The following is a 26,973-nucleotide window of genomic DNA, read 5'->3' on the forward strand; positions in this document are numbered from 1 at the left end:
TTTTTTTTTTTAAGTTAGTCCAAACCCTGTTCTTATTACTACCTCTTGTCATCCTATCATCATTAACATCCCAATGACGAATAACAACTATACCCTTGATCGATATAGCCAGGAATTGAACTAGTGAGCCTCAGATTTGAAGGCGAACACTATAACCATTCGACTTCCCAGAGAATCGTTTGAATCGATTCCGGAGAACCCAGAGAATCGACTTGTTAGTCCAAACTAGAGAGCACAGAATAGAAATAGAGGGGCTGCGTATATCCTTTTCTTTCTATTCTGTGCTCTCTGGTCCAAACATCGCCATTTGTATTTTATGAACTTTCCATTAAGTTTCATTTAATTACTTGTAGTAATACTAATTGGATGATCAGGACAAGGTTTGAATGAAAAATAGGCAGTTGTAATTAAATAAAAGTTTATTTCACAGTTATAATACACTGGGGACTAATAACATAACATAGTTTGCTCCGCCACTTCTCTGTAGTGACTTGGCGTTTGATTTTGTACAAGGGCAAAGCTCTGCTTGCTTTCTCAAAACTTATCTACTTCTACAATGAATTAGGTCCATTCATACCGTTTTTTCTAAGATATCTTGTAATTAAATAACCAAGCAAGGTGTTTCAAGATTTTTTCATTGTCTAACAGATTGGATTTTGATTTTAAAATTTCTTGGCTGGTAAAAAAGAGAATTCTCTCATTAATTAGTAATGTGCGAGTAAACTATAAATGATTTGTCTCAAAAGTGGGTTTACCACTTTTGAATATTGATATCGGAAGTTTATTTTTTTATTTATTGTTGTCTTTGGTAATTTAAGACACTGTAAAGTTTAAATTCATCTTAAAATAAACCCACATATAATTAATAATTGATTTTATAACGATCGTAGTGTTATACATAACAGATTTTCAAGAACCTGTTTTCAGTTTACACTATATAATTTGCAAAACACTCAATTATTGCCAAAGTTCTAAAAGAAGTAGATAAGTTTCAAGCTCTTTCATACAACTTACACTTCAACAATAGCCTCTATATCAGGTACAAAAAGCCTCGACTAACCAACTATCTACACCTATACGAGCTAATAAAGCAATCAACAGATCAAGTACAATTATACTAGAACTAGTCTGCAATACTTTGGACTCTATCCATTGAACTTTACATAGGTTCATATCTACACTGTACAGCTAACAATAATACAGTTTACCGAATAGTTCTTCTAAAATATTAAAATCGTAACAATATATCATAATTTTATATTAGTTACACAACTTTACAAAACGCTATCTACAAAAAATAAAACTTTGAAATAAATAATAACTCTTATTCTAGTAACTTATAACTATGTTCAACACATTGTAAATGTTTGTACGTAAAATCCCATTTATACATTCGGTAAAATGTTATGTATTCTAAGTTATTGTTGCAAACAATGTTTATAAGTTCAATCATTCGAATTGTTGAATTGTTTAATTTATATAAACACAGTTTTTTCAGTAGTTACATTAGATTTTTCCCCAAATATTTACAAAGAAATCAATTTTAAACGCAATAGAAAAGCAATATTTTTTTTGTGGCTCATAGAACAAAATTAATATATTTTCCAAATACTGGTTATTTACTATACTTATTTCATTGTGATTTTCTTTTTTCTTTTAATAATTCTTCGAAATAATGTTTTGTTTATAATTTTTTATGAACTGATTCTTTGATTTATATTAAAATACTAAAAAGTAGTGTGAATTTTGTATGTCTTTTAATAAATAAACTTCAACCATCTAATAAGATTAATACAATTGTTTAGTAGTTACCATTCCCGTAGTTTCAGTTAAAATCACATATTCCTAATTGTTTGTGATAAAGTATGTCTTGTAAATTTAACATTAAGTTGCTAAGATTAATATTTTCATTATTCAAAATGACCATTAACAACAAATTTATTATATATAATCATTAACCTTGTTTATATTTTGAATGTCTGTTATATGTAGTTGTACAACTTTTTACTCAAACAAATAAACAAATAACTGACTCACTATGTGCTCTCGTGAATTTACATAAATAATAGCTTTATAATGTTACTGACCATAGTAACCCCTTTCAATGTTTTTAAGTTCAATAATTTTATATGGTTAATTTTGAGTTTAAAATCGTTTTATAACACAGTAAAAGAAACATCCACTCTTAGACTTTACATGAGTTTAACTCGTCAAAAGTTCCATCGCGGGGCATCTGTAACAGAACGCACTGTAGTCCACTACTTGGGGAAGCAGTATCCGGAGTAAGTCCTGATGTTCTCCTCCACGTAGCTCTTCCCCTGGACTGTGCCGGGGTCCGTGTGATGGGTCGGACAGTAGTGGTTGTGAGGACACTGACATAGAGTGTTGGTGTTGACTTCGTCCAGCAGTTCCAGCCTCTTGCGTACAGTGAACAGACGACACGGCTCCTTGCGTTGGCACCGTAGCCTCTGCAACAGGGAAAAATACGTTAACGCTGTGGAACAAGTGAAAGATGTCAGAGTGGAGAAATAAAATAAACATTTTCTAGCAAGTTGGGTAAACAAGTAAAAGTGGAATAAATATGTCAGAGACGTAACACTGCGTAGCAAAAGCTGATAAGCAAGTACGATGCATAAGTAAACACTGTGAAACAAGTGGGATGAATAAAACATTCAAAACATAACTGAGTGTGATGCTATTAATATGCTTAGTTTTTGTATCACAGTGTCATAGTTTTGACACTGATACATTATGTGATACAAAAGATTATACAGTTTATAATAGGCTGTCCTTGCAGTTTAGTACCATTTGACAGTTATCGTATTCGCGTATAAATCAGTTTAATTGAATTCAACACTAATGTATTCAATTCTTACACTGGCTACAATGTGCAGCTACAACATGGGAAAGCTAGTTATATCTATAGTCAAACCTCTCTCAACCTCTTTAGACTCTTAGCTAAGAATGTATAGATCTTCCTCCTCAAAATCGTGTTGTTTATTTCCGAAAAAAAACATATATTTGAATTGTTAACACTTACACTCTGAGGGCTGCACGCGAAGCTGTACTGGTAGCCTATCTGACCGTCCCTTCCCTTGAAGGCTTGTTGTTTGATGAGGTACGCCACCGCGCCCCTGGGGCAGTGGCAATGTACCAGCTGTGACGTCACGTTGTCTGGTCCCGACGTCAGCGTCCACGTGACGTCACGGAAGTAGCGACACTTGGGCAGCTTCTTGACTGGCTCACACAGCTGTAAACAACATGCCAGTGTGAATATTGTGATTTTTTCAATGCATTTGTTTTGTTAAATGTTGTCTCATTGGCCATAATAGTGAAACTATTCGTATTCCTGTAAACTGCGGTGGTTTTAAATAGGCAGGTTATTTATTATTCCGTGTTAAGTGTGATTTTTTACTGCGGATATCAGAATATGTATAAACATTGAATATACAGTAGTTGTATAAAGAACTCCTGCAGATCTCAGGTTCCGTTTTATTATTTACATCGATGGTTCCGTCAAATCACGGACAGAAGTCCGCAGTCTTACACGTGAAGTGGTTTGCTACGCACCTTCTGAAGGCGTTCGTTAAATACGAAATGTCCTTATTTTACGTTCTTGGTGTAGAATTTTATTTGTTATTGATTTAGTTAACATGGAATTCAGTTGACTTGGTAAAACTATAATTTATTTGAAAACTGATTTTTTGTTGGCAAGATTGTCAATACGTAACCATAAAAAACAATCTACGGTAAAAACCTACCTGGTAAAAACACGCTGTCAACACTGTGTATATTGAAAGAACAACACAATAATTTGCCTGTTAATGGGTTAGGTTAGAATCGGAAGTGTTTTTAGATTTTATATATTTTTAGGGGGTTTCAATCTATTCATTAGTATGTTTTATCAAAGATCTATAGTTTCATCCACCAAGTTAGTCCGTTGATAAACTTGTATTCCAGCTTTTCTAAAATCTTACAAAAAAAGGTTGATACTGACATGCTTTAACTGTTCATTTATATGCGATGTAAATGTGATTCATTCTTTAAAAATGTTTTGATTATTTATCGATAAAATATTTAACAATGGTTCCGGTTGTATTTGCTAAAGTGATAGTATTTGATAGTGATTTCAATGGTAAAAAGAACCACTTGGAAGATACGGGTACAATTATACCTACAAATATATAGTAATCAATTCTTTGTTATTTGGAAACAAACCGATGCAAAATTTTAGGTAACGTCACTATTGGATCGACAGGCGTCCGAAAAACTTGAATTGTTGTCGTAACATATTTTACCGCTCTTCCTTGAGGTTAATTTAATAAAAATAATTATAAGCAAAAGAACGCCTATATCATTGAATAAAGTGATTCGTCTTCGTCTGACTGAATATACAAGTCTTGTTTGGCCGTTTGGGCCGATACAGATTCAATACACGCCTAATCCTCGTTTGGATCAGTTTATCGAGGTCCAACATATAAAAAATACAGCCAACGGAAGACTCGAATCATCGCATCTTATCTTTATGCGCTGATCTATCCATGACATCTCGAGAGGATCAATGGCATCTCAGCTTTTGTTGGGGTCGCCTCAGAACAGTTCGAGACCAAACCACTCGACCTGGACAATGCTGGTGTTAAGGGGCGTCATTGTAGAAAAGGCAACCCCATTGAGTCGACAGATGTCCGGGCCAAAACACTTTTGTGGGGGTCATCAATCTCCTCGCATCACCTTCAGCTACAGACACTGCTAGCTGCGTCATCGTCATTCGACGGATGGCATTCCGGAAATCTCAACATCAGGCCCTATACTTTAGGCATGTCTTGTCTTGGACACATGCATATCTACATCTACGTGCACGTATACTGTATCTCGTCTTACCTTGAGCTGCCTTGTCTTGTCAGAGAGTGTGTGTCCGTCGATGGACGACAGACTAGAGGAACACTTGGTAGAGCCTGGACACCTGCATTGTCTCTCTATCCAGGGTGATTCGTACATGTCTACTTTGCTGCAAACAGACCACGGCCTGCACACTGGTAGTTCCTCTTCTGATTCCTGTAACATCGACATAAGTACTGTATTAGATTTGTTTGTGTAGTAAATAAAATTGTATAGGCTGGATTAACATTTTATCCTCTTTATTGCCAATGCTCTTTTTCAGTATTACTATTTTGAGCTACAACTAAATAACGACGCCAACACATTACAAAATTCGTTTAGTAAGAGTCAAAATTATTTCAATAGTGTGGAAAATTTACATGAAACCTTTTTAGTGGCACCGGCAAGTTTCTCAATGATTACTCATGAAAAGCTCAGTAATCAAGTTAAAACTTCAAGGATCAATATTGGCGCTCGTCTTGATAACGAAGGGTTTCAACAAGATATTTATAAACGCATGAACGCATGTGATGTTCGTCAATTATATGAAAAGAATGACAGATTCAATGACGCTAACGTCTTTTACAGCTTCTTAATGATTTTACTCAAGGAATCCGAACATAAATAATTGATTTTAGAAAAAAATATCTAATGTTAGCATGCAACAAGCGGGTTCTCCGAACAACTTTGTCCGCGATAGATTGGCCGAGGCGACGACCCGACGGGGCTCGCTGGATAGAAATGTCTGTCGCATTGCTACGGCAGAATGAAACGAATAGCACAATTATATGTGAGGGAAAAAGAGAATCGCGGCCGGTAACTATTTGTGAAATGGCCGTAAACCCGGGAGGTATGTGGCGGTGGAGGCAAAGCGGCGACGGCGACATCCGGGGCATTGGACTGTTGGATTACATGTAGATTGTGGATTGAGGAAATCTCCTGTATATTGACGTCTACAGTTTGTTTACTTTTAACGTGACTAACAGCTGGTGGTACAAAGGAAGGGAAGAGATTGATTATAGTCATAGGGCGGATGGAAAACTGTGGAAAAAATATGTGAAATTCAAATTTGATCAATATGAGAGATGTAAATGTACATGTGAGTGTGGAAATTAGATTAGCAAGTGCAATCTGTTTACTTAACATTACAAACAGTGATTGGTGGAAAGAAATGAGGGAGAACAATTGTAGCCAAAGCATGAACAGGGAATCTTGTAAAAGATAGAGGGAAATTCTATCAAGGTCAGGAGAAATTACTGATTTACCCATCATTAATTTAAACTTTTTCATTTTGTCGTGGTTTTGGACTCAAACAAATGGCATTACTTAAAGACATACAATGCACTCGTGTATTAATACGACGTGGTCTGGGGTAGCTTGGGGCACAGCTTCACTACTTTATGTAAGACGGGATTAGGCCAGAGGACTTTTCTTGTCACTTTTCACTATCTATCTAATTTGACTGCCCAGTTGGTTTTCTCTTTGTCATAGCTAGTGTTTAAAGTTTACCTTAAGCATTATGTCCTTCAGTAGAAGATTAAATAATTGGGTAAAAATTGGGAATATTTATAATAATTTGAAAAGTTACATAAAAGTTAGGCTACACCGTCCTCAAGTTAAGGTTAAACACAGAGTATAATAACTCAATTTCACCGCGCATCTGAAGACGTATAGTGAAACAACTATAAAACAAGTACAAATGGTTATTTTAGAACGTATTATCTTTTCTGTATAAGTGATATAGGTCGATAGTTTCCCCGATCAGATCACTATCTCCGCAGCTATTATTAACTAAGTGCACTGTTGACACTCAATACCAAGTCCCGCATGGGTGCAGCTGATCTTGAGTGTCTTGGTACAACGTCGTGAATGTTTGGCAAGATCGGTGTCGTCATCCACACTGCAGCACACCTGCGTACTCCCAGGGGAGGGGGTGCACCACAAGAGTCATGTTACTACTACTTATCTCGGGGATCGGTTACAAGAGTGGTCTCGTAGATAACGCGTCCATGTTTTCAATAAATTTGAATAATTTTGAATTGATGATTAATGATGATTTATTTTTTGTTCGAAAAGATTGTTTTTAGATTTTTGTGTGTATACTGTATAGTGTTTGTATTTCATGCGCAAGTCTAGATGTGTTTGTGATTAGGACTCCTACCTATTCTATTTTTTCGATGATCTTGGTTTAGCGGTAGTTGATAAAAACTAAAAAGTGTTTCGTTCGTTTGATTTGATTTTCCAAAATGTAATAACTTGGTGTCCAAATTAAGTTGGGTTTGAAATACATAATCTGCTGGGTAGGTTTCCCATTTAACGATGTGATTAGCTGTGGAGTACTTAGCTGAGTTGAGTTTTGCATTTTAAAGCTGCTAATCTTAGGAAACAATGCATATGTTTAACTTTCTACTTTCTCAGTGGGGATTTATTTAGTTCTTAATTCAGGCTAGCCTAGTTTTAGATCTAGGGATGCAATATGTTATAGTTCGAAGGTTTACTGTTGTTTTCAAAATAGCGTGAGTAACCAATATTTTGAAAGGCCCCTTGGATTATTTGTCTAATACAGATTACCTCATAAAGTGTAAAATCGTCTGCATGTTACTTCCGTTGAAAAAAGTCAATTTGGAAAAGTAATTTCTAAAATCAGGGATAAAAAAATGAAAGCATACGGCAAGACGAATTTCTCATCAGTGTTAACGCGATATCTGACAGGTTTATGTTTGTGTCTGTGGGGGGGGGGGGCTGCCGGAAACTATATGTAATAGTTGTGAGTTGGGTCCTGGTACCAAATTTAATTATGAGGAGCGGGTTCGTGTCGTGGGCCGGGATAGCGGGGCCCGTGGAAGCTGTTTTAGCTCAAAAAAGTATTCTAAGACTGCCTGAGATCTTATGGTAACTATTATATGTTTGAGGGCGTTTTATGTGAATCTTTGTGTAAGTGGATCTGCTGTATTATACTTTTACTTTAAGTATAGACTAATTTTTATTAATAATTACTTAGATACTCAAGTATGTTCAAGACCATAATTTACTTTAAGGGTTGGCGGATTCTTTTTTTAAATAGGGTTAAATTTGTGTCAGATTTTATACAAATTAATTTCAAACGATTCGTTGGAGTTTGTTGCGATAGTTAATGTTTTTTTTTTAGGCTGCAAAAATCGCTTGGTCGGATATTTTTAATCTTGGTAACGGCTGTGAAAATGTGTTCGAAATACATTACGCGTGTTTAAGAATAACAAAATCGGAGAAGTATTATTTGATTAACCCACATTTTCAACGGATTATGAATTTCTTAAGAATCTTCATCTCTAATAGTGCAAAAGATTCTATTTCATAGGGTGGAGGTTTTATAGAGTAGTACTGTACAATTCGTCTTGCCAAACTTATGTAACCGGTACCACTGAAAATTAAGATGTAGCAAATGTACTCCGAAAGATGAAATATAGCTCACATAGATCGCAAAACCCCAATTAAGCAGTTGATCTTAATAATCGTACAGGTAAACGTTTAAATGACTGTTAAATTATATAAAGATACTCCTTTATTATGGAGAAGTTGAAACCTTCGTAGCACAATTTACGACGAAAACATGTTGACAAACAAATGTATTTATCCTCGACATTTTATTCGACTCTGATTTTCCTCACTCAAGATGGACCGGTGAGAGGAGTGACAACACGGAAGATCTCGTGTACAGTCTGGTGCGCGAGGTCTACATTGTGTGGACGCGAGTGTACGCACACCTGCGCCGGCGCGGCTGACCATTCAGTGCGCAGCGCTTGCGCAGCGGCGTGGTTGCGTCAGACCATTCATCCCGTCCATGCGCTGATCTGTACTTCGACAATTTGTTGTGGGATTTCAGACACATTTAATTTGGGATGTGATATAACATGGGACAGTTTGAATTATGTACGAGTTAACTGTATCGTTGTTTGGAACACGCTTTGAACAGTTTTATTATTGTAGGGTTCGGAGGTTTTCAAGTGATTACGAGTAAAGAATTTTTAACGTATTCGAATCTGTTGAGCGAGAAATATAGGTTTGGTCTTATGAGTAAAGCTACTTCGATGGGCTAGAATCATTAGATTTTGTAAAGTTGGAATGGTCATCACTTATCTATTATTTATTATTACTCTCTTGCGTTTTCGCAATGTATTGTTTATTGCTTTGTTTTTTTTTTCATAAGCTTTGCTACAATATGCGTGTTAGTCCATTCATGTGGGTTAAGTTAAATGCAGACACAATACCGGATCGACTGAGTTTATTTTAATACAATTCAGAGGAGAGATTTTAAACGCACAATGTGTTGAACTTTATCTCATAATGTTTCACGTTCACAAGTTTTTATTAAATGAAAAAAAAATTATTACATTACTATACTTGGGTTGCAGGTGATTTTACATTTCGTAGCTGTTGGGTGATAGCTTAAGTTGACGTCACAATGTTGTTGTTAAATCTCAAGAGAAAGAAACGATTAGGCCAATTCAGGAAATCGCTCCACCTGTTTCTTCAGCCTACTTCGTGTTTACTACATCTGGCACACCCTATGAATGTTTCTGTAGTTTATTTGAAGAATATGCTTACTCCAGGCTCTCGAGGTGTGCTCGAATGTCAATGTACTATACAGCTGATTTATGGATACACTCTGTAACTCGTGTTGCTCGTCAGGCTCGTGCGGTGTGCCCTGTGTCGCAAGTGAGGAGTGAGCCCACTGGTTGTGGTTGTAGGTTGTTGGAAGGTCAGTTCAGCAGGTGTAGGGTGTATGTGTTGGCGTTGCTCGTGGTCCTCGCGTTACAACATCCAATAGTTACCTCCACCTACACTACACTCGACAGAGGGAACGGCGGTTGCGAAACGGTCAATCTCGCCGGTGTTGAAGGTGGAACGCTCAACGCTGGACCGCGCGGACTTAACTTCCCGCCAAACCGGGCGAGGCCGAGCGACCAGTTACTTTCAATTCATTGATAGGTCTCTCTCTCTCGCTCGCTCTGTGCCTCTCCCTCTCTCAATGGGCACAAGTTCATTGAGGCTCGGCCGCCGTATAAATAGAACGCCGGTGAATGGGCATGAGCGTTCCCGCGCAAACTACAGCCGTGCTGGAAGGCGGGTGCGTTCTGCGTGGTCGCCACCTGATGCAAAATTTGTAAAGTTTTGTTGAACGGGTTTTACGAAGTTATATCAGATAAGTTTTCGTTATCTCATTATACTGCTTCGGATTCAAAGACAGTATCTGCGATTCTGAATTTAGGAAATCTACCTAGAAAATCTTCGTTTATTTTATTTGAATTTTGATGCAACTTTATGTTATGCTATTATCTAATCAAAATGTATAAGAATGAAATATGTACCTACTTCGATACTTGAATAACTACTGATCAAATCAGACAAATCGTTTAACTGTATGTTGTGTAAGTAGTGTTTACATGATGATATTTCTATCATTTTTGCAGTGTGATAGTGACTCATAAAGCTGTTTACAAAACAGCCACAGTTGAAGATAATGTTAAACTTTAAATTTTCTAGGAAAGAATGTGTTTATATATAGAACAAAATTGTATCTATGATCCAAAATATTTTAAACGCTTAGTCAATTAACGAATTCGACCTACGTACGCCACTACAATACTCCTGTGCATAAACGTCGAATTTACCATTTACATCTCACATGAAGGGTTAGTATCGCTCCTTTATATTCTGTTTTCCATTATTCAAATATTTTCCCTTGACACCGTCAGAAATCATTGTGATAGGCTTCGATTGTCTAGTTTTGCAACATATACTATTATATGACTATACTGTACTAAGTAGGGAAGTATAAGTAGGCAGTATTGTTGTTTTATCGTCCATTCATCTTGACGACAACAGTGCAGTTTGCAGTGATAGTTGACTTGGCCAACTTGGGAGAGGACGTGATGTTGGTGGGATAGAGCTGCTGGAAAATTCCACTAATTGAATGAATCATTACGGCACAAGTTGATTATACAATACTACGATTAAGTATTGTTCATGTTTACACTATAATGGGTGGTCCACAATAACTGATAATATTTTGTTTTGTGACAGCTAATTCATCGGTTAGAGAGACGATTTTTGCTTAGAATGGTTAAGAATTCATTTCATGTAATTATAAGTCGTTCAAACTATTCAACTTTTCTAATGGTGGTGGCATACAAAATGAATAATGTGTGAAATCTATACAATGTTTGTATGTGGGTATGAAGTAATAAATATAACAACGCTGTGTAAAATAACAATTACGGTTAACCAAAACTCAAAGAAATATTTACAAATTATTTCTTAAATTGTTCACACACACCTTTATATGGTTATTGCATGAGGAACTGTACCATTACGATGAATGTGGAGGTTATTGCGAATTAACCGTTGCGTAATATTCATGGACTCGTAATTTAGGAAAAAAAACTCTTTGACAGCGAAACCCCAGTAAACATCCCACTGCTCGATTTAATTCAACTAAAATGCTATCAGCTGGGCTTCTAATTGTTGCAAAATCAACTGTCTAAGTGAAGTAGCAGCTGAGAAATGACTGTTTAAAATGGACCACCGTTACTATACAAATTCTTTTAGATTCTTACAAATTCTTTTAGATTCTTAGACGTTAGAAGGGGAAAATAACGGATTTGCTTATATATAAGTAGAACTCTCTTTAGAAAAGGTGCTTACATAGCTAGTTACGCGTTTGCACAAGCAACCGCGTAACTAACTATGTAAGCACCTTTTCTAAAGAAAGTTCTACTTATATATAAGCAAATACGGCATTTTCCCGTACATGTCACAGGTTTATTATTTCATGGAATTTGGGGAAAATACATAAATAAGTAGACATATTTTCTGTTATATCAATATCAATGCTTTACTCCTGTGACTGTAGTGTTTCTTACGCAAATAACTTTTAAATTCGCGAACAATATGTCTCCGCCATAATTTCATTATAAATTAATTCTTTTATGGAATACCTTTTGATTGCAAATCAAATATTATTATTAACTGTAACTGTATACACCCTGATAAAATGAGCTAATATTAAATTAATTTGTAATCTATTGCTTCGGTTGACAACAACAACATTTGTTTGTATATGATAAAAGTACAGTTTTTCCTAGATTGTGATTATATAACTATAAACTTGCATTATGCTTGATGTTTGGATGCTGTTATGCTATTGGCTACTTTAAGACGAGAAGTTGGAGATCACAGTTTCTTATCTTAGTAGCTTAGTGAACATTCAGCATATTCAACCCACTTTTATTGTATTTAGCTCAACGCAATTTAAGTAAATTTCGGAATCTAAAATTAATTTTTTATAGTTTAGGGCAGATTTGGTTCCTCTCTCAAGACTAACCGTTTGGTAACCATTTCGATTTCGACATTGAGATTTGACAAGTAAACAAGTAATTAACATAATATATTAGGGTACTGAAAAATTCTTATTTTTGAGTAACGTGGTCAATCCCTCCGTGGCTCTCCCTCGCCCATGAATCGATGTCGGCGGATTTCCTTCAAGTTAATGCATAACTTTGGTAGTTTGCGACATCCTAGAGTGCAATAGCTAACGGTATCCGGACGACGTTGTCCGTTCGCCGTTACTTCCGGATCCGGCGGCCAGGGGCTCCGCCCGTAGGAGGTCGAGGACGTAGAGGATCAGGATATGTGGAGGTTTGGACAATCATGGTGGCAAACATTATCCAGCACACTTCTTGGGAGAAAAGCGATTTTCATTCGTCGTTATGTGCTCGGAATTAACGTAGGCTACAAGAAGTGTTGATAGACAGATCATTAAGGACAATCAATTTCGTCGAACCTTTTTGATCAATCTCTTGGTTGCCTAATAGGAGATCCTGCTCGCTTTTCTAGCCACACTAGGGAGCATTAAAAATGTAATCGGTAGTATTTGTGCGGGAACACATGGAGCAATTAAAGTTGTACAAGACCAAGACTCCATTTACATCATTGTGATATAAATTATAAGCGAGAGATAATACAGTAGACTGCAGTGTGACTCTCAGGTTAATTTTAGCACAATTTCACTTGAGGGCCATCCAAAGCAAAGACTGCGTGTGCGTAACTGGTTCCTGGTTTAGCCAGTGGTAGCGCGTGACTCAAACGAAAGATCAACGCGTTAACAAATTTTAAAAGTTTTAGTCGACTTCCAAATATTTAAAAACACCGAAAAGAAACAAATCCATTTAGATAGCCAAGTTGCCCAGGATCTAGGTCAATTGCAAGAGCCTCGAAAGTCCCAGCTTCTACGACCACTCCTCCCGGATGGCCCGAAGACCTCAGCGCCGGCGCCACGGTTGAAAGTGACACCTGGGAGTCGCCACTGTGGACTTAAGCCAGGAAAAAGTGAAGGTTAGGCGCCACCCGGCGTCCTTCGGCGCATTCCGACATACGCAGCTGGCTGAATCTCATCGTCGTAATTGCGATTTTCTTCTTGATTTTTTCAACTAAAGAATATATTTTACCGCTGGGAAATTTCGTCTTCGGATTTCGATGTGATTCTCAATTTTGGTGTTGATCAACGAAAATGTTTTGAGATTAAGGCTTTTGGAATATTTGAAGTTGAATCGCTGTTAGGTATATTGTAATAGCGACATTGAAATACTGCATTTGTCAAACTGGATGGTTTTGAAAATGTAGTCGGATTAAGTTACTGACTTCCCAAAGGATTAGAGGGGGAAATCAAGATTTAGCGCGAAAGTCAGCTTAAGACACATATGTGCATTCTCCCAACTTATTTTCGATTGGTTCAAATTTAAATAAGGCTAAATATATTATTAATAATGATGCAGTGTTTAGAGATTATGGCTGGGTAGAAGTTATTTGATAAGTAGTGACTTCTTGACTAGCTCAATGAAGTATTTTGATTGTAATGTATATGTTTGTTATTTAGTGAGTTTTAGTCGTTGGACCTAATTTAGCTTCTTAGGCAATTAAGTCATGGTTCTAAAGGGCAATTTTAGCGGGGTAAATATTTTGTGATGTGATCCTTAGCATAATTAACTATCTTTTACTGCTGAACACAAAGCAGTAGTATTTCTTCAATCTCAATATACGTGTTTTCAGGATTTTAAGTCAGACCCTTATTATAAGATTTCAGACCCTATGCCACCTCATCTTTGGTCTTTGACTGAAATCATACTTACAACGAACGTCCTGACAAACTTTACTAGCTCACCTTATCACATAGCATTCAGTGCGTATTTCTACGCTATACACGTGTTGCAATCAGCGTGCGTATTTACGCTCTTCGTGTGTTGTGTCTACGCTACGCTGTGGCTGTAGGAAGCGTAGCGGAAGGATCTCGCTAAATCCCGCGTCCAGCGTCCTTGGTGTCCACTGCGCCCACTAAGGCCGCGGCCATGTTGTTTATGACAGGCACTGCCCTGTGGCCGACATTCGCCTAGGACTAGGATATCTGTAGGCGAGGAGCTAGGAGTTACTAGCAATTGTATTTTAGACCAGTTAAATTGGGGAAGTCGGTAAAAAGGGGGATATTTTGATAGTACATCTGCGTATTTTACCGAATTTCCATACAGGGAATAAGCTATTACCTATTGCCGTATGTCTCATAGTAAAAATATGTTTAAGGAACTACAGTACTTTAATGCAAATTTAATTAGGCAAATGGAATCTCTCATATTTGCAGGTTTGCTGTGGGTATTTTTATATCTTTTTACCGCAAACCCATTAGGCGATCATAGTCTATTATCTTTTATGGTTCCTACAATGGATTTCATGGGTTCTGAGACTTTATTAAAACATAAAATTAAAATTAAAAGTCAAGAAACTTGAAATTATTTAAGGCGCGTTTACACCAAAGTTGACAACCAAAAGTTTACAACTAATTGTTACTAATTGTTACATGTAATTTGTTTGCACAAATTTGAGCAACTAGTGGACGACAGATAAAAAACGCTGTATTTTGTAGAAAAGGCAACGAATTGCCGCAATTAGTGGAAAATTTAGTGGAAGACTTTGCTGTAAACTCAGCTTTTCGAATAATTATGGAGTTATTTCGTGATCCGTACCAATATTCATTGTGTACACATCTTTCAATGACGCCCATAGTACAATAAAAATAATAATATAATGCTTTTATTTTTCATCCAATCCCCACGAATTGTGTGGAATGTGTATTTATGGAAAACAATGTAAAACGTGTTGTAACACCATTGTAGTGTTACATTTATGTTAGGTTGGACCAATTTTAACACATTGAACATGAGTCTACATGTTTTCATGCGCAATATTCTTATTAGCGTTACGATGATTCTATATTCTTCTTGAACTTTGTAATCAACAATATTGATTGATATATTTTGTTAAGCTTTTCTGATTGTAAACTGATTTAAGAGTTATTCGATATGAGATCAAAAAGCCGAAAATATTCATCAAAACCGATCATTTCAAACATCCGTTAGAAAATAGCCAATTAATGGGTACTTTGGAGGGAAGTCTCCTTTACACAAGAACTGTTAAAAGGAAACGCATGAATGCGTGTTATATAGAGAAGCCTATTTTGTGGGAAAAAACAATTAAAAACTACTTTCATTGTATTGTTGTTAGCCTCCGGATTACGTTGAATATAAAAATTGGTGTAAATACCTGTTTCTTGTAATCCAACAACATTTTCATCCAACATCCAACATCTATTTATAGCAACAACATTTTTGGATTACACGAAGCAGGTATTTACACCAATAAAAAAAAAAAAAACTACTGTACTATAAATTGTTTTAACTAAATCTCCGGTGGTGCGATGGTGGTACTTCCTGCCCCAAATATTGGGTAGGTAATAGTATTACTACAATATTAAGTAGAGATGCCATCTACCGTTGATTTATTTATCCAAGGATGGCTGGAGAGTCTAATCGAAATCAATTAACAGTCAATATCTGTGTTATGAAATAACTGTCCTGTTCTTGGACATATAACTATGTCTTCAGAGTGTTATTAGACTTCATAATTCACAATCCCTAACAATTTAAAACAAAAATAAATAAAGCAACCTGAGCAATTCTAAACATTTTAAATCAAATAAATATGGTTATTTAGCAATGTTGTACCACAGACCTATGGTTAAACAAGTTTGAACGCGTTATCCCAAATATTCCATGCAGTTTTTTGTTTGATCTAGTACAAGTCGTAACGTGATTTTTGTTTGTAGTTTTTATGTCGTAATTCAATTTTCTTTACCGTGCTTGTTTGGTCATGCAAGTTCTTTGGCGTTAACTCGTATGTTTCAATACTATAACCAAAACTAATGTTCGATCCAGTGGTTTAATGTAACATCTATTGTACATTAATTAATGTATATAATAAAAGATTGTACTATTTCATTTTGGCTTTAAAACTAATCCTAAATCGACACAAAATATTAAAATATTATCGTGTTCTTTGTAATTCCAAATTTAAAAAATCAATGAGCCATTGTTACTAAATTTGATCTCAATGTAAAGTTCCTTTTCTAGTAAAAATTACAAAATATCTACTGACACGAGATATTATATTGTCCTACTCTCGTGAAATGCACATAACACTAACAGTTCGGTTAAGTAAAGAATCTCGATCAAATAGATATTATTACTTTTGTTTTCATGTTAGTAAAATAACACATATATACAACTATCTAATGCATAGTTGTATTTATATTTTTATCGAACACAAATAACATTCATAAGGAAGACTCATAAAATAGTCGAGGTACTAGCAAAACATTAATGAGTCATTGATAGAAATGGAAACGAATAGATAAGACGTATTTTGTCTTGGTCGCTGTAACCTTGACACATGACACGTAGCTCGTTGTTGTTGTTTATGACACACGGTGACGATGACAACACGTGGACACGGTGACGATGACAACACGTGGACACGGACGATGGCACTGTATCCACCCCGTGGATCTCGGATTATTGACAATGACTAAACGTCCTAGATACTTGACTTTGGTCCTTCGAAACTAGGAAAACAACACCTATCTTCTAGGCGAGCGTCGAGGAAAACATCACTAGAAAGTTTGTTTCTTGTTTACAAACTGATTTTTAACTACAATTGATGCCATTACTTTCTACTAAGCCATGTTGTAAACAATTATATGCACTATTCTATCTGTGAGTGTCAAAATACTGTATAAACTATCTAGTGAACCTATCCCTATTCCTATACCCATGTACTGGTGCGGATTATTCATAAATTACGTATTGTTAGTAATGTTTTGTTCTAAAATGGCGAAATTTTTTCAATTAACAATTATTTTTGAGTTTCTATGACAGTTTAGCGCCCCTATCTGCGCGTGCCCCCGATAAATAGGCCGACATCTCTACGAGTTATTCACGACAGTGAAACTCTTAAAACAATTATAACTGTTAAACTTTTTATTTATTTAATTTTTGCTTTTTTTAATGTTGTTAAATAAATTGAAAATGGATTACGATTATTTGAAGTAATAAGAGATTATAAAATTGATATACATTCGTAGCAACTTCGAATTAGAAACACAGAATAAAGATTCTTTAAATGGCTTTATTCTGTGGTGTGCTTTTCCCCTGCAGTGATGGTAACTGCACTCTTCCCTATTCACGTTTCCCTTGTATCTTGGTACATATATTTTAGGGTAACCTTACTAATATTATAAATGTGAAAGTTTGTGTTTGTTTGTATGTATGTTTGTTTGTTTTAAGTTCAATCACGCATTAACTGCTGGTCGGATTTGGGCTGAAATTTGGCGTGATGATAGCTCACATTCACGATTATTATATAGGCATATTCTTATCTCAAAAATCCTTTCGGGCTCCGCCCTAGTGGCTCTGTAGTTTCTCATGTTAACCTTATGATTATTCATATTTAAAGAGAATTAAAGAATTTAGTCAGCTGTTTCAACTTAAGAAGTTGGTCTTATGATATGCAAAAGCATTAAAATGTTATAAGATTTACCAACTATTATTTTTTGCATTTATGAAAACAGCTAATTTGAATTAAAGCAACGAAAAACTGTGATACGCAATGAGAACTGTCAAAGTAGGATTGTTTACATTTAAGTTTGTGTTTTAAGTAAGTTGAATGATTTGTAATATTTTGCGAATTTTTATTATTTATTTTTCACTATTGTTTAGGTGAAACTGTAGAACATAATGGCTATGGTAGATGTATATTCCTATAGTATACCGTAAATTTGAATAAGCAAATGTTATCAAACTGTGTGCTCCCCCATTGAAAACGCAAAGCTTGAATATAACTGCAATAAGCATTTTATAGGCTAATTATATGCCAACTTTGAACGAAGGACGGGTATATGTACATATGTGTATACATGTAGGGTTAATATTATAATAATATAATGTACTGTAGCACCTACACTTGACCGATCTTTAGTACTCCACCTGCATAGACTCGTGTTTTACCGTCGACAGGATCCTACCTGTTGTGCGTACTCTTGTTTATCGTCGAAACATTGTAAGACTGAAGAATATTAAAATACTATCTACATTGGATCCTAACATGTAACCAGTAAATTATTCGTTTACAGTCTTCACTCGTACAGTACTTTCAACATTTCAAGTTTTCTCCGGAGACCCTTAGTCCTGTACTCTTGGCTAATCATAGTTTCCCCTGTACAAGAGCACCTATACTTTTGCCGTTCCAAACACTTCACCGATATTTAGTAGTCCATCTGTATAACCTTCCCATCTAATTTACTATATTTTCCTATCAAACATAGCCGTGAAGAATATTCAAACCCTGCCATTTTGGATGCTAATATGGCAAAAACTCAATAGTTGTCTAATATAGACTTACGTATTCCTTTACCAATCAGTTTTCCCATTGCATTATCACTACATTTCTCCTCTACTATGGCACCTACACTTTTGCCTACCCAAACCTAATTTTCTCCACGTAGTGTAGTAGTGTACAGCCCGCGTATTCTCCGGACAGTTGGCAGCTAGTCTGTATATTCAACTTACTCCAGTTTATTCCAATATTTCATCCTATACAATATTGAAACCCTGTTAACATTGTATACATGGTCCCAGTATAAAACTTTGCATCTGGCTTATTTCTACTTTCAATATGTCAAGTTTTCCCTAAACTTTTATTTACAATTTAAACATTTAAGTTTTTCCCGTACTCACCCCCACTTGGTAGAGCACCCTGAGCGGCCTGTAGTCGCCCCTGTCCTCCGTCTTGTACGCCAGGTACTCCGGCGACACTGTCGTCTGCAACGTGAACTCCTCCAGCACGTCCTCTAGTCTGTGGTATAGGTGGTGTTGTTGGAACACTATCAGTGGTAGACGAGACGACGAGGTCTCCAGCAGACCCGCCACGATCACTAGCACCGTAGACCACATCATATTCCCATAGTTTTTGTCCGTATACGTGACGCACGCCACAAAGAAGCAGTCGGTCTTACCGCGCGTTGAGGTCTCGCACTTGCACCGGTCACACTGGCACTGACGACGGCCGAGAACGCTGCGTCTTATGAATGAACGGAGGGGGCACCTGCCCCTCCCACCCCTCCCTATCTTACATTGTACGGGAGATGTGTTTTGTGAAATTACAGTTTTGGGAGTAATTATTGTATTTTTACAAACTTGTTGGGTGATTTGTGTTGTTTTGAAAATTCTATAAAACTGTTCTAATTTTGTAAACAATAAACAATAAAAAAAATTATTTTTTAGATGTAGGCGATGTAGGTAGTAATTGACTTTTGTCAAATAATTATAAAGTAATAATCATATGGAATTGAGCTGGTCTAGTTGCCAAGATCTCTGATTCAAATCCCGCCAATCGCCAATGCCATGTAATACTGCCGCAGCGTTAATGCCTGGCCTAAAAACTAAATCATTACCTGAACAGTTCCCAGCCTTGCATCCTTATGTGGAGGAAGGACATTAACATCCTAATTATTATCTTCATTTTTGTATAGCCTAATAGATTATAGTGTGTTTATATTTAGTAGATTGATTAGTTAATAGTGTACAGTAATGAGAAAAGTTGTATGAAGAAAATATTATTGCTAAAAGCTATTGTAATGATTCATTAGGATAACGAGAATTGAAATACTTGCAGTCATTAATCTAGTCCGGAAGATCAAATAATAAATTGGCGATGATAATTAGTTTTGTGTTGTGTAATGGTTGATACTTAACTTTAAATACATATTCAGCAAGATATTTGGTATAACATTTTTATGTTACTATTTATCAAAGATAAACACACTGTCAAGTGTCACACAAGAATAAGGACTGTGAACATATAAAATACTGATAACATATCATCGGGCAACTGTTAAACAATACTCGGTACACGGATTACAATATTCTTTATGTATTTGTGAAATATATATTGAGCAATGTACAGATTTAGTAGGCCGATTAAAAAATAGTCATAATTAGAAATTAATTAAAAGAAAAATATATTAATCTTATAACATTAAGGGGAAAAGGCACTTATGAATGTATTTTTTTATGAATTAACCTCATGTTGTTAATTCATATACATGGAGCTCCAGCAAGAATATGCGTAAGGTGACATGGTTTTTTTATTGACCACAGCCTAATGTGGATCTACGCATGTTGAATAAAAATATGGATAGTGGAGAAAAGGTTTTACGATACATGAAAATTGAGTAATGAATATTTTTAGTGAATTTCCCATATAGGGAATAAGCTATTACCGTAGGTCTCGTGGTAAGACCTGGACCCGGGATCGCTTTTTACTTTTTCGTCTCCAGAGGCCAAAAACACCATCCGTTCCCCATCCGATCATGGATCGGACCATGGGATCGGAGTTTTATGGGGGAATTCATGAGTTAAAAATTGGGTGCTCTCATTTTTTACCCTCAAAACATAAATTTTCCCTATTTATTTCCAAACCATGTTGAAGGGCTTAAAAAAACAAGTAATTTAGTATATTGAAGTGTTTTTGTTATTGGTTACGGAGGAAACTAAAAAAAAAATAATTCCCACGTTTTTCTTATGGAGAATAAGTAAACCGTTGTAGTTTGCTTGTTTATGGATATATACTTTTCAAAATTGTATATTTTATACTAAGCCATTGATATTTTATTTAAAAAAAAAACACAGTTTATTACTCTCCCTGTAACAGCAAACCTAGGTACTCGTTAAACTTAATGTTATTGAAATAGATTTTATTGAAAATCAATTCAGGCAATAATGGAAATTCGCTTCGTATGCAGGTTTGCTGTGGCGGGGGTATTTTATTTACCAGCAGTTTTAAAGAGATGTTTGTACATTCCGATAGTAAATATTTTCTTTTTTATAAAGCTAACAACCAAACATGTCAACTCAAAATCAAGGCAAACAGATTTTCTTCGAAGTACTGCACAACGACATGAGTCACGCGTTATTGTGCATTGTGTCATCTAAAGATTAAAGTCTATAAGTTTGAACTCGTGCGTCCAGTTTTTAATCCTGACGTTTTGACTAATCGTCAAACAAACCATTAACCCCTTACACTCTTTTTGGCACACAGTGACTCACATCTGAATGCTAATTTCTCTGAAAATATTTAACTTTTGAGTATTAAGAAAAAATACTCTAATATATCATGTTAATAACCACTAGAGAATGATTTAACGGAATAGCTGCTCGTTGGTTAAATTCAAATTCAAAGCTAATTTTTTATTATGGTGATTTATGAAATTGTGCAAAACCCAATAGCACGACATGATTTCGAGTTTTATAATTGCATTTTTGTGCTGATTGTAAAACTAATTGATGTTCTATTTATGTATTGCAATAATATGTTAGGTTTTAGCGAATTTCCCATATAGGGAATAAGCTATTACCGTAGGTCTCATGGCAAGAACTCGACCCGGGACCGATTTACTTTTTCGTTTTGCGGTCCCGTTCAAATTCATATATATGTTTGCCCGTTTAGCGCTATAACTCGAGCAAAATTGATCCGATTTTGACGAAATTTGGTACAAACGTGTAAACCTACGTTTATTCGAACGAGTTCGCGAACCAGCATGATCGGACTATGTGAACGGGGGTTTATGGGGGGTTTTATGGGGTAAAAATCGGGTTTTCCCATTTTAGACTCTAAAAACATTAAATTTCACAATTTCTTTCCAGACCATTTTGTAGAGCTAAAATAAAGAAATATTTTTTTATATTGAAATGTTGTTGTATGCCTAACGGTTACGGAGATAATTAAAAACAAAGTTTTAAATAAAAAATTCCCTTGTTATTCTTATGGAGAATAAATAAACTGTTGTATTTTGCTTATTTTTGGATACATATTAATCAAATTTGGCAATTTTGTTTATTTCAAACTAAACTATCAACATTTCAATAAAACAACACACCTCAATACCTTCCCTTTAGCAGCAAACCTAGGTACTCGTTAAGATAAATGTTATCTAAATATGAAATAAATCTGACAGTTTTCAAGGAATATTTTAGTAGAAATCCAGTCAGGCACATTGAAATTCGCTTAGTCTGCAGGTTTGCTGTGGCGGGGGTATTTATTATAGGCTATTACTATGTTCCATAATATTATTGATAACAATGTTTTTGTATAGTTTTTGTGTTTTCATGTTATGACTAGGCCTACGTAGATTTTTATCTTTAGCACACTGTAAAGTTTTGGTCCCTCGAACCGGATATCGAATTTATGAGTTAAATACGCACAAGAATGATTTAAGGATATACAGTATACTATTTAAATTGATGTCCAAATGTTATAACACGACACGACCTCTAGTTGTATCATGTGTACATATTTTTTTGTATACTTATTAACTCCCTATATTAATTGATTCTCTTTATCTATGTAATGTGTTGATTTCTTCTTGAACTATTTATTCTTTACAAAAACAATTTTATTCCCTCCAAATAGTATGTGTAATTGTATTTTGACTTCCAGCATAAACTTTTTTGGTCCTTCGAGCCGATATCACATCTGGGTATATGCATCTTTGAATATCTCTACCTACAGAGAATCAACCAACTTTAAAAATGGTCGATTTGTTTATTTCTAAAAGTATCTTTCGATGCTTTAACATTCCTCCGGTGGGATCGTAGCCCTGAGAGGACCACAAATTAGCAGTTTTACGCTGATGCCCAGCTGACTAATAAACCAGGGTATTTAGTTGACCGCGAATCGATCCTTCTGAGAAGCGATAACATCGAATCGAGCAGCGGCCATGAGATGCTGTAAGGGGGGGAGGTGGTATATCGAAATGTGAGGAATGCCTGGTGTGACCTTTGAACCCGCATTCCTGCCGTTGTTTCCCGGGCATCTCCTCGCGGGCCGAGGCCCAATGACCTGATGTTTATTGAGAATTAAGTAATAACTCTGGATGAGCGGGGACGAAACTGTAAGCCCGGGCTATGTGACAAATACGCGTGTGAATAGATTCTAGTGACGAATCGTCGCAGTTGCGATTATGTATCCTGTATCCTACATTATGTTAGCTATGTGGAATCATCGTAATCATCATCGTCGTCGTCGTTTGTGGCGACCTTGGGCGGGTTACACCATGGGTTTAGTTATGTTGGAACGAAATAGTATGGTATTTCCATAGCAATAAAGTTACGTTCATAGTTCGAAGCGAAGAGTTAATTTCCCTGAAACACTCGGGCCTAAAGAGAGAGTTCTGCAGCGCTCTGACGTGATACTTGCAATATGAACGTTGGTTTCAAAATCACTCAGTGACAGGAAAAATTATGTTTCATCGTTGTTGCAGGCTTATGCCAATAAATTCAGCTGGCCCTATTAGATAGTGTTGTGTGATGCATGACAGCACATCTAGGGGGATACGTTGCAACGAAGATATCACAGTTTTAGTTGGTTTGGAAGGTTTCATATTGCAGTGTCATTACTAGAAAATCGTCGCAAGTAATCTTTTAGCACGATTTTAGCAAGCCCCATTAGGTTTACGCTAATGAAATATAAATGGGACTGATTATAGATAAATAGGAACAGAGTCAGAAAAACAGAACACGTTAACTCAGTGGACCAGTGGTAGTTTTTTGGGTGTATAGTACACGTCACTGCAGTCACCACACCAGTCCCCGCCAGCTTGCCCCTATTATTTCATTATAGCACAGTTGGTATATGAATGTGGTAACGGGTAGTTAGGTTGAAGACACCACTACTGTACAACAATCAGGCAGAGCAAAGAACCAGCCTGCGCGGGTGAAACGATTTATTGCACTACAAAGTTAAGCAAAGTCGAGCAGGCCTTGGCAGTAAGTTACAATGGCGATCGCGCAACTCGCCATCTTTATCTCAGCGGCACCTGATGATAGATTATAGCGGAAATGAGGCGAATTAACAACCGGAAGTGAAGCGAACGGCCGCCGGTTTAATAGGAATGTTGTTGCTTAGCGCGGTCCAGTGGGCCTCGGTCCTGTACTTGAGATCGACGTCTGACGTCTGACCACAGTCTGCGAGTCTGACGCTCTTGAACATCGAAAATGGTCTACGGTGATTTATGTGTCAAGTCCCATTGCATAAGCAATGATTTTATAGTCGTTGACAATTTGAAGTTCGTAATGAATCTGTATGTTTTTGCTTTTTGAGACGGGAATGCAATTGTGCGTATTTTCCCCTTAGGATGAAAAGAGTTTAGAAAGGAGTGGAACTTTGATACTGGCTAAGGCCATCTGTTTCTTAAGCCAGGTTTAGTTATTAATAGTCCAATGATCAATGACATATATTGCGCATACTGTAAAAATAATCGTTATATTTATACTCTTAGAGCATCCAAAATTAGGATTGCGATGGGTGTCCTCGTCGTTGGTTACCAGAGGGCATAGAATAGAAATGCTGTGCTCTCTGTTGGTTACCAGAGCACTATTCTTGCGTTCCGCATCCTTCTGTGATTGTTTAGATCGGAGTGATACATGATACATTTGTATGAATCACAGTAAATCGCAAGTTTTCATCAGAGAGTTGAAAGATGTAAGGGTGGTTTCAGAAAGGAAGAAAGTATGGTTTATGGTCATAATGGTTTATAAATCACAAAAATTACATCGATCTAATTATCTAGTTTGTTCGAAAATGAAACTAAATTTGACAAATAAAGGGTGGCGTCGCATTTCAGACTAATTATTTACGTTGGTTCACGTACGCGCTTCGTAATAGAATTAGATAAATGTTCAATGAGTCGCAGCCGCACAGATGAATGGAAGCGGCTCGCCGTGAATGGAGACCTAGGACTAGAACGAGAAAGCTCGTACACTGAGATTCAACCAAGCTGCCTTTCTATGGAAGCCTTCACTTCCGGTGAAAACCACTCCAACGGTCCAACCCTTCTGGCTTTACTGAGGAATGTCCACAAATACAAATAGAAAAGTATTGAATAATTAATTATACAGCGTGGATTTGGAGGGTGATCTCCTATACAGAGACAACTCTCCTTTGCTTAGAGATATGTTTTTTTTTTTACTTGATAGGTGGAGAAATCAATGGATAATAAATTCCATAATTATTATGGAATTCTCATTTGGCAAATTGTCAGTGGTGATTGTTTGTATTTGAACCTGGCTCTTGAAGAAAAATATATATAAGTCGTGCAAGTTTATAATGATGCAATCAACTGCAAGTGCAGAGCACACATAAAACAGCGTTATTTTTATTATTAATTTAAATGTACTTGAGCGTAGCTTCAGTACAGTATTTTGAAATCCAATCAGAAACGTCGCAGCAAAACCGGGATGTCATAAAAATACACTTAGGTTTCGTAACGAGTATGTACATACAAATTATTAAGCAAGTTATAAGCAGCAACTGAACCGTGGATTCATGGGTTTCCAAAAGAATAAGGCAGGTATTTTAAACTTTTATTGACTCTACTACAGATATTCAACAAGTGTGCGCTATCGTCATAAATGTCCTGCGTCCTGCGTAGTAGACCTTCAAGGAAATGTCTTCTAGGGGTGTGGGGGACTCATTCATAGTGTACGTGTAGTATTTTGCCGGGTAGTGGCGAGGGAGTGGGAGTGGCCCATTCATGGTACGGAGGTTGTAAACCCATGAGTGTGGGTGGAGCGGCCGCTAAAACACCAGGTCGCCGACGAACATCAGATAGGGAGTATCTTGTCGCCTAGTTTCCGGTCCTAATTGGGGACTGTTTCGGGATACAAAGTTTTGGAGTGTCTATTTGTATCTGGAACTTGATGACCGTGACGAAGAACACGATTGTAAATGGACATCTGAATCGGTCGGAGTAACCGATGAATTGAGAATGTTGAGAAGGGTAATTTCTTTAGGTCGCTTGAGATTGGAATTACTATTTTGAGAAACGCTCTTTCTTATGTTAGTCACTATTACGTAGAAAACTTGGCCTAAAGTGGTAGACTGTTGGTTTTGTTGCAGGTAAAGAAAAAAGTATCAGGCTTAAAAAATCCTATGGTTTAAGTTTTCAGGAATTATTCCCAGTATTAGATTAACACAGAATTATCGAATTGTTTGATTGTGCTCTTGTAATAAAAATTGTATTTTTACATATTTTTAGATAGGTTTTTTGTAGTTAGAGAAACAGTGATGTACAGTATTGACTTTGTTATTGCAAAAGCAAAATCACTGCAAAGGTGCACTTCAATTCAATGCATTTTCATTTAATGTTTTATTTGGTTTTTGGTTGTGTTGACATTATTCAGTGGTAGTGTTTAATGTAGGCCTTATTAAGAAGAACAATTTTAATCTACAAACAACTATAACATTGAGTCAGCTATTTATAAGAAAGTCTTATAACATGCATTTACACCCATAAATTGTAAATAACAAATTATATTCGTTTCAAAACATCCCTACTTTACAGGCTCTTTGAAAAGATCTCACCCAGAACTTTGTTTCTGTAGTAGATAGGAGTTCTATTGCATGCTCGATGTGTATATTTAAAGTCGAGTGCGGCGCGTCTACTGCGCAGGCTCTAGTACATCGCATGCGCGGAATGTTGGACTCGCTTCACCGCGCGGACGCGAACATTCCCGCGTTTTCGTGACTGCCGGCTAATCGTCCTCCTCTTGTGGGTTTAAGCGGATCCTCTTCTCTCCTCTACCTTCGGAGTATCCTCCCATTCAGAATAATACTTTG

The 26,973-nt window shown here is 36.4% G+C and overlaps 2 protein-coding genes across 2 annotated transcripts in view; one reads left to right on the forward strand and one right to left on the reverse strand.

The window, feature by feature from the left end:
* The window catches only part of LOC129003287 (elongation factor-like GTPase 1), a 157,312-nt gene that overhangs the window by 109,972 nt on the left and 20,367 nt on the right, over window positions 1-26,973 (forward strand). The window lies entirely within an intron of this gene.
* LOC129002412 (protein giant-lens-like) lies at window positions 402-19,340 on the reverse strand. Its single transcript, XM_054430193.1, has 4 exons — window positions 19,035-19,340; window positions 4,882-5,055; window positions 3,041-3,250; window positions 402-2,468 (listed from the first exon to the last, which is right to left on the reverse strand). Exons 1-4 carry the CDS (start codon window positions 19,251-19,253, stop codon window positions 2,259-2,261), a joined length of 813 nt encoding a protein of 270 aa, XP_054286168.1. The 5' UTR covers window positions 19,254-19,340; the 3' UTR covers window positions 402-2,258.

The sequence above is a fragment of the Macrosteles quadrilineatus genome, unplaced genomic scaffold, assembly GCF_028750875.1.
Source record: "Macrosteles quadrilineatus isolate MER2022 unplaced genomic scaffold, UCM_ALF_1.0 Scaffold_9__3_contigs__length_116548681, whole genome shotgun sequence".
NCBI classification, from domain to species: Eukaryota; Metazoa; Arthropoda; class Insecta; order Hemiptera; family Cicadellidae; genus Macrosteles; species Macrosteles quadrilineatus.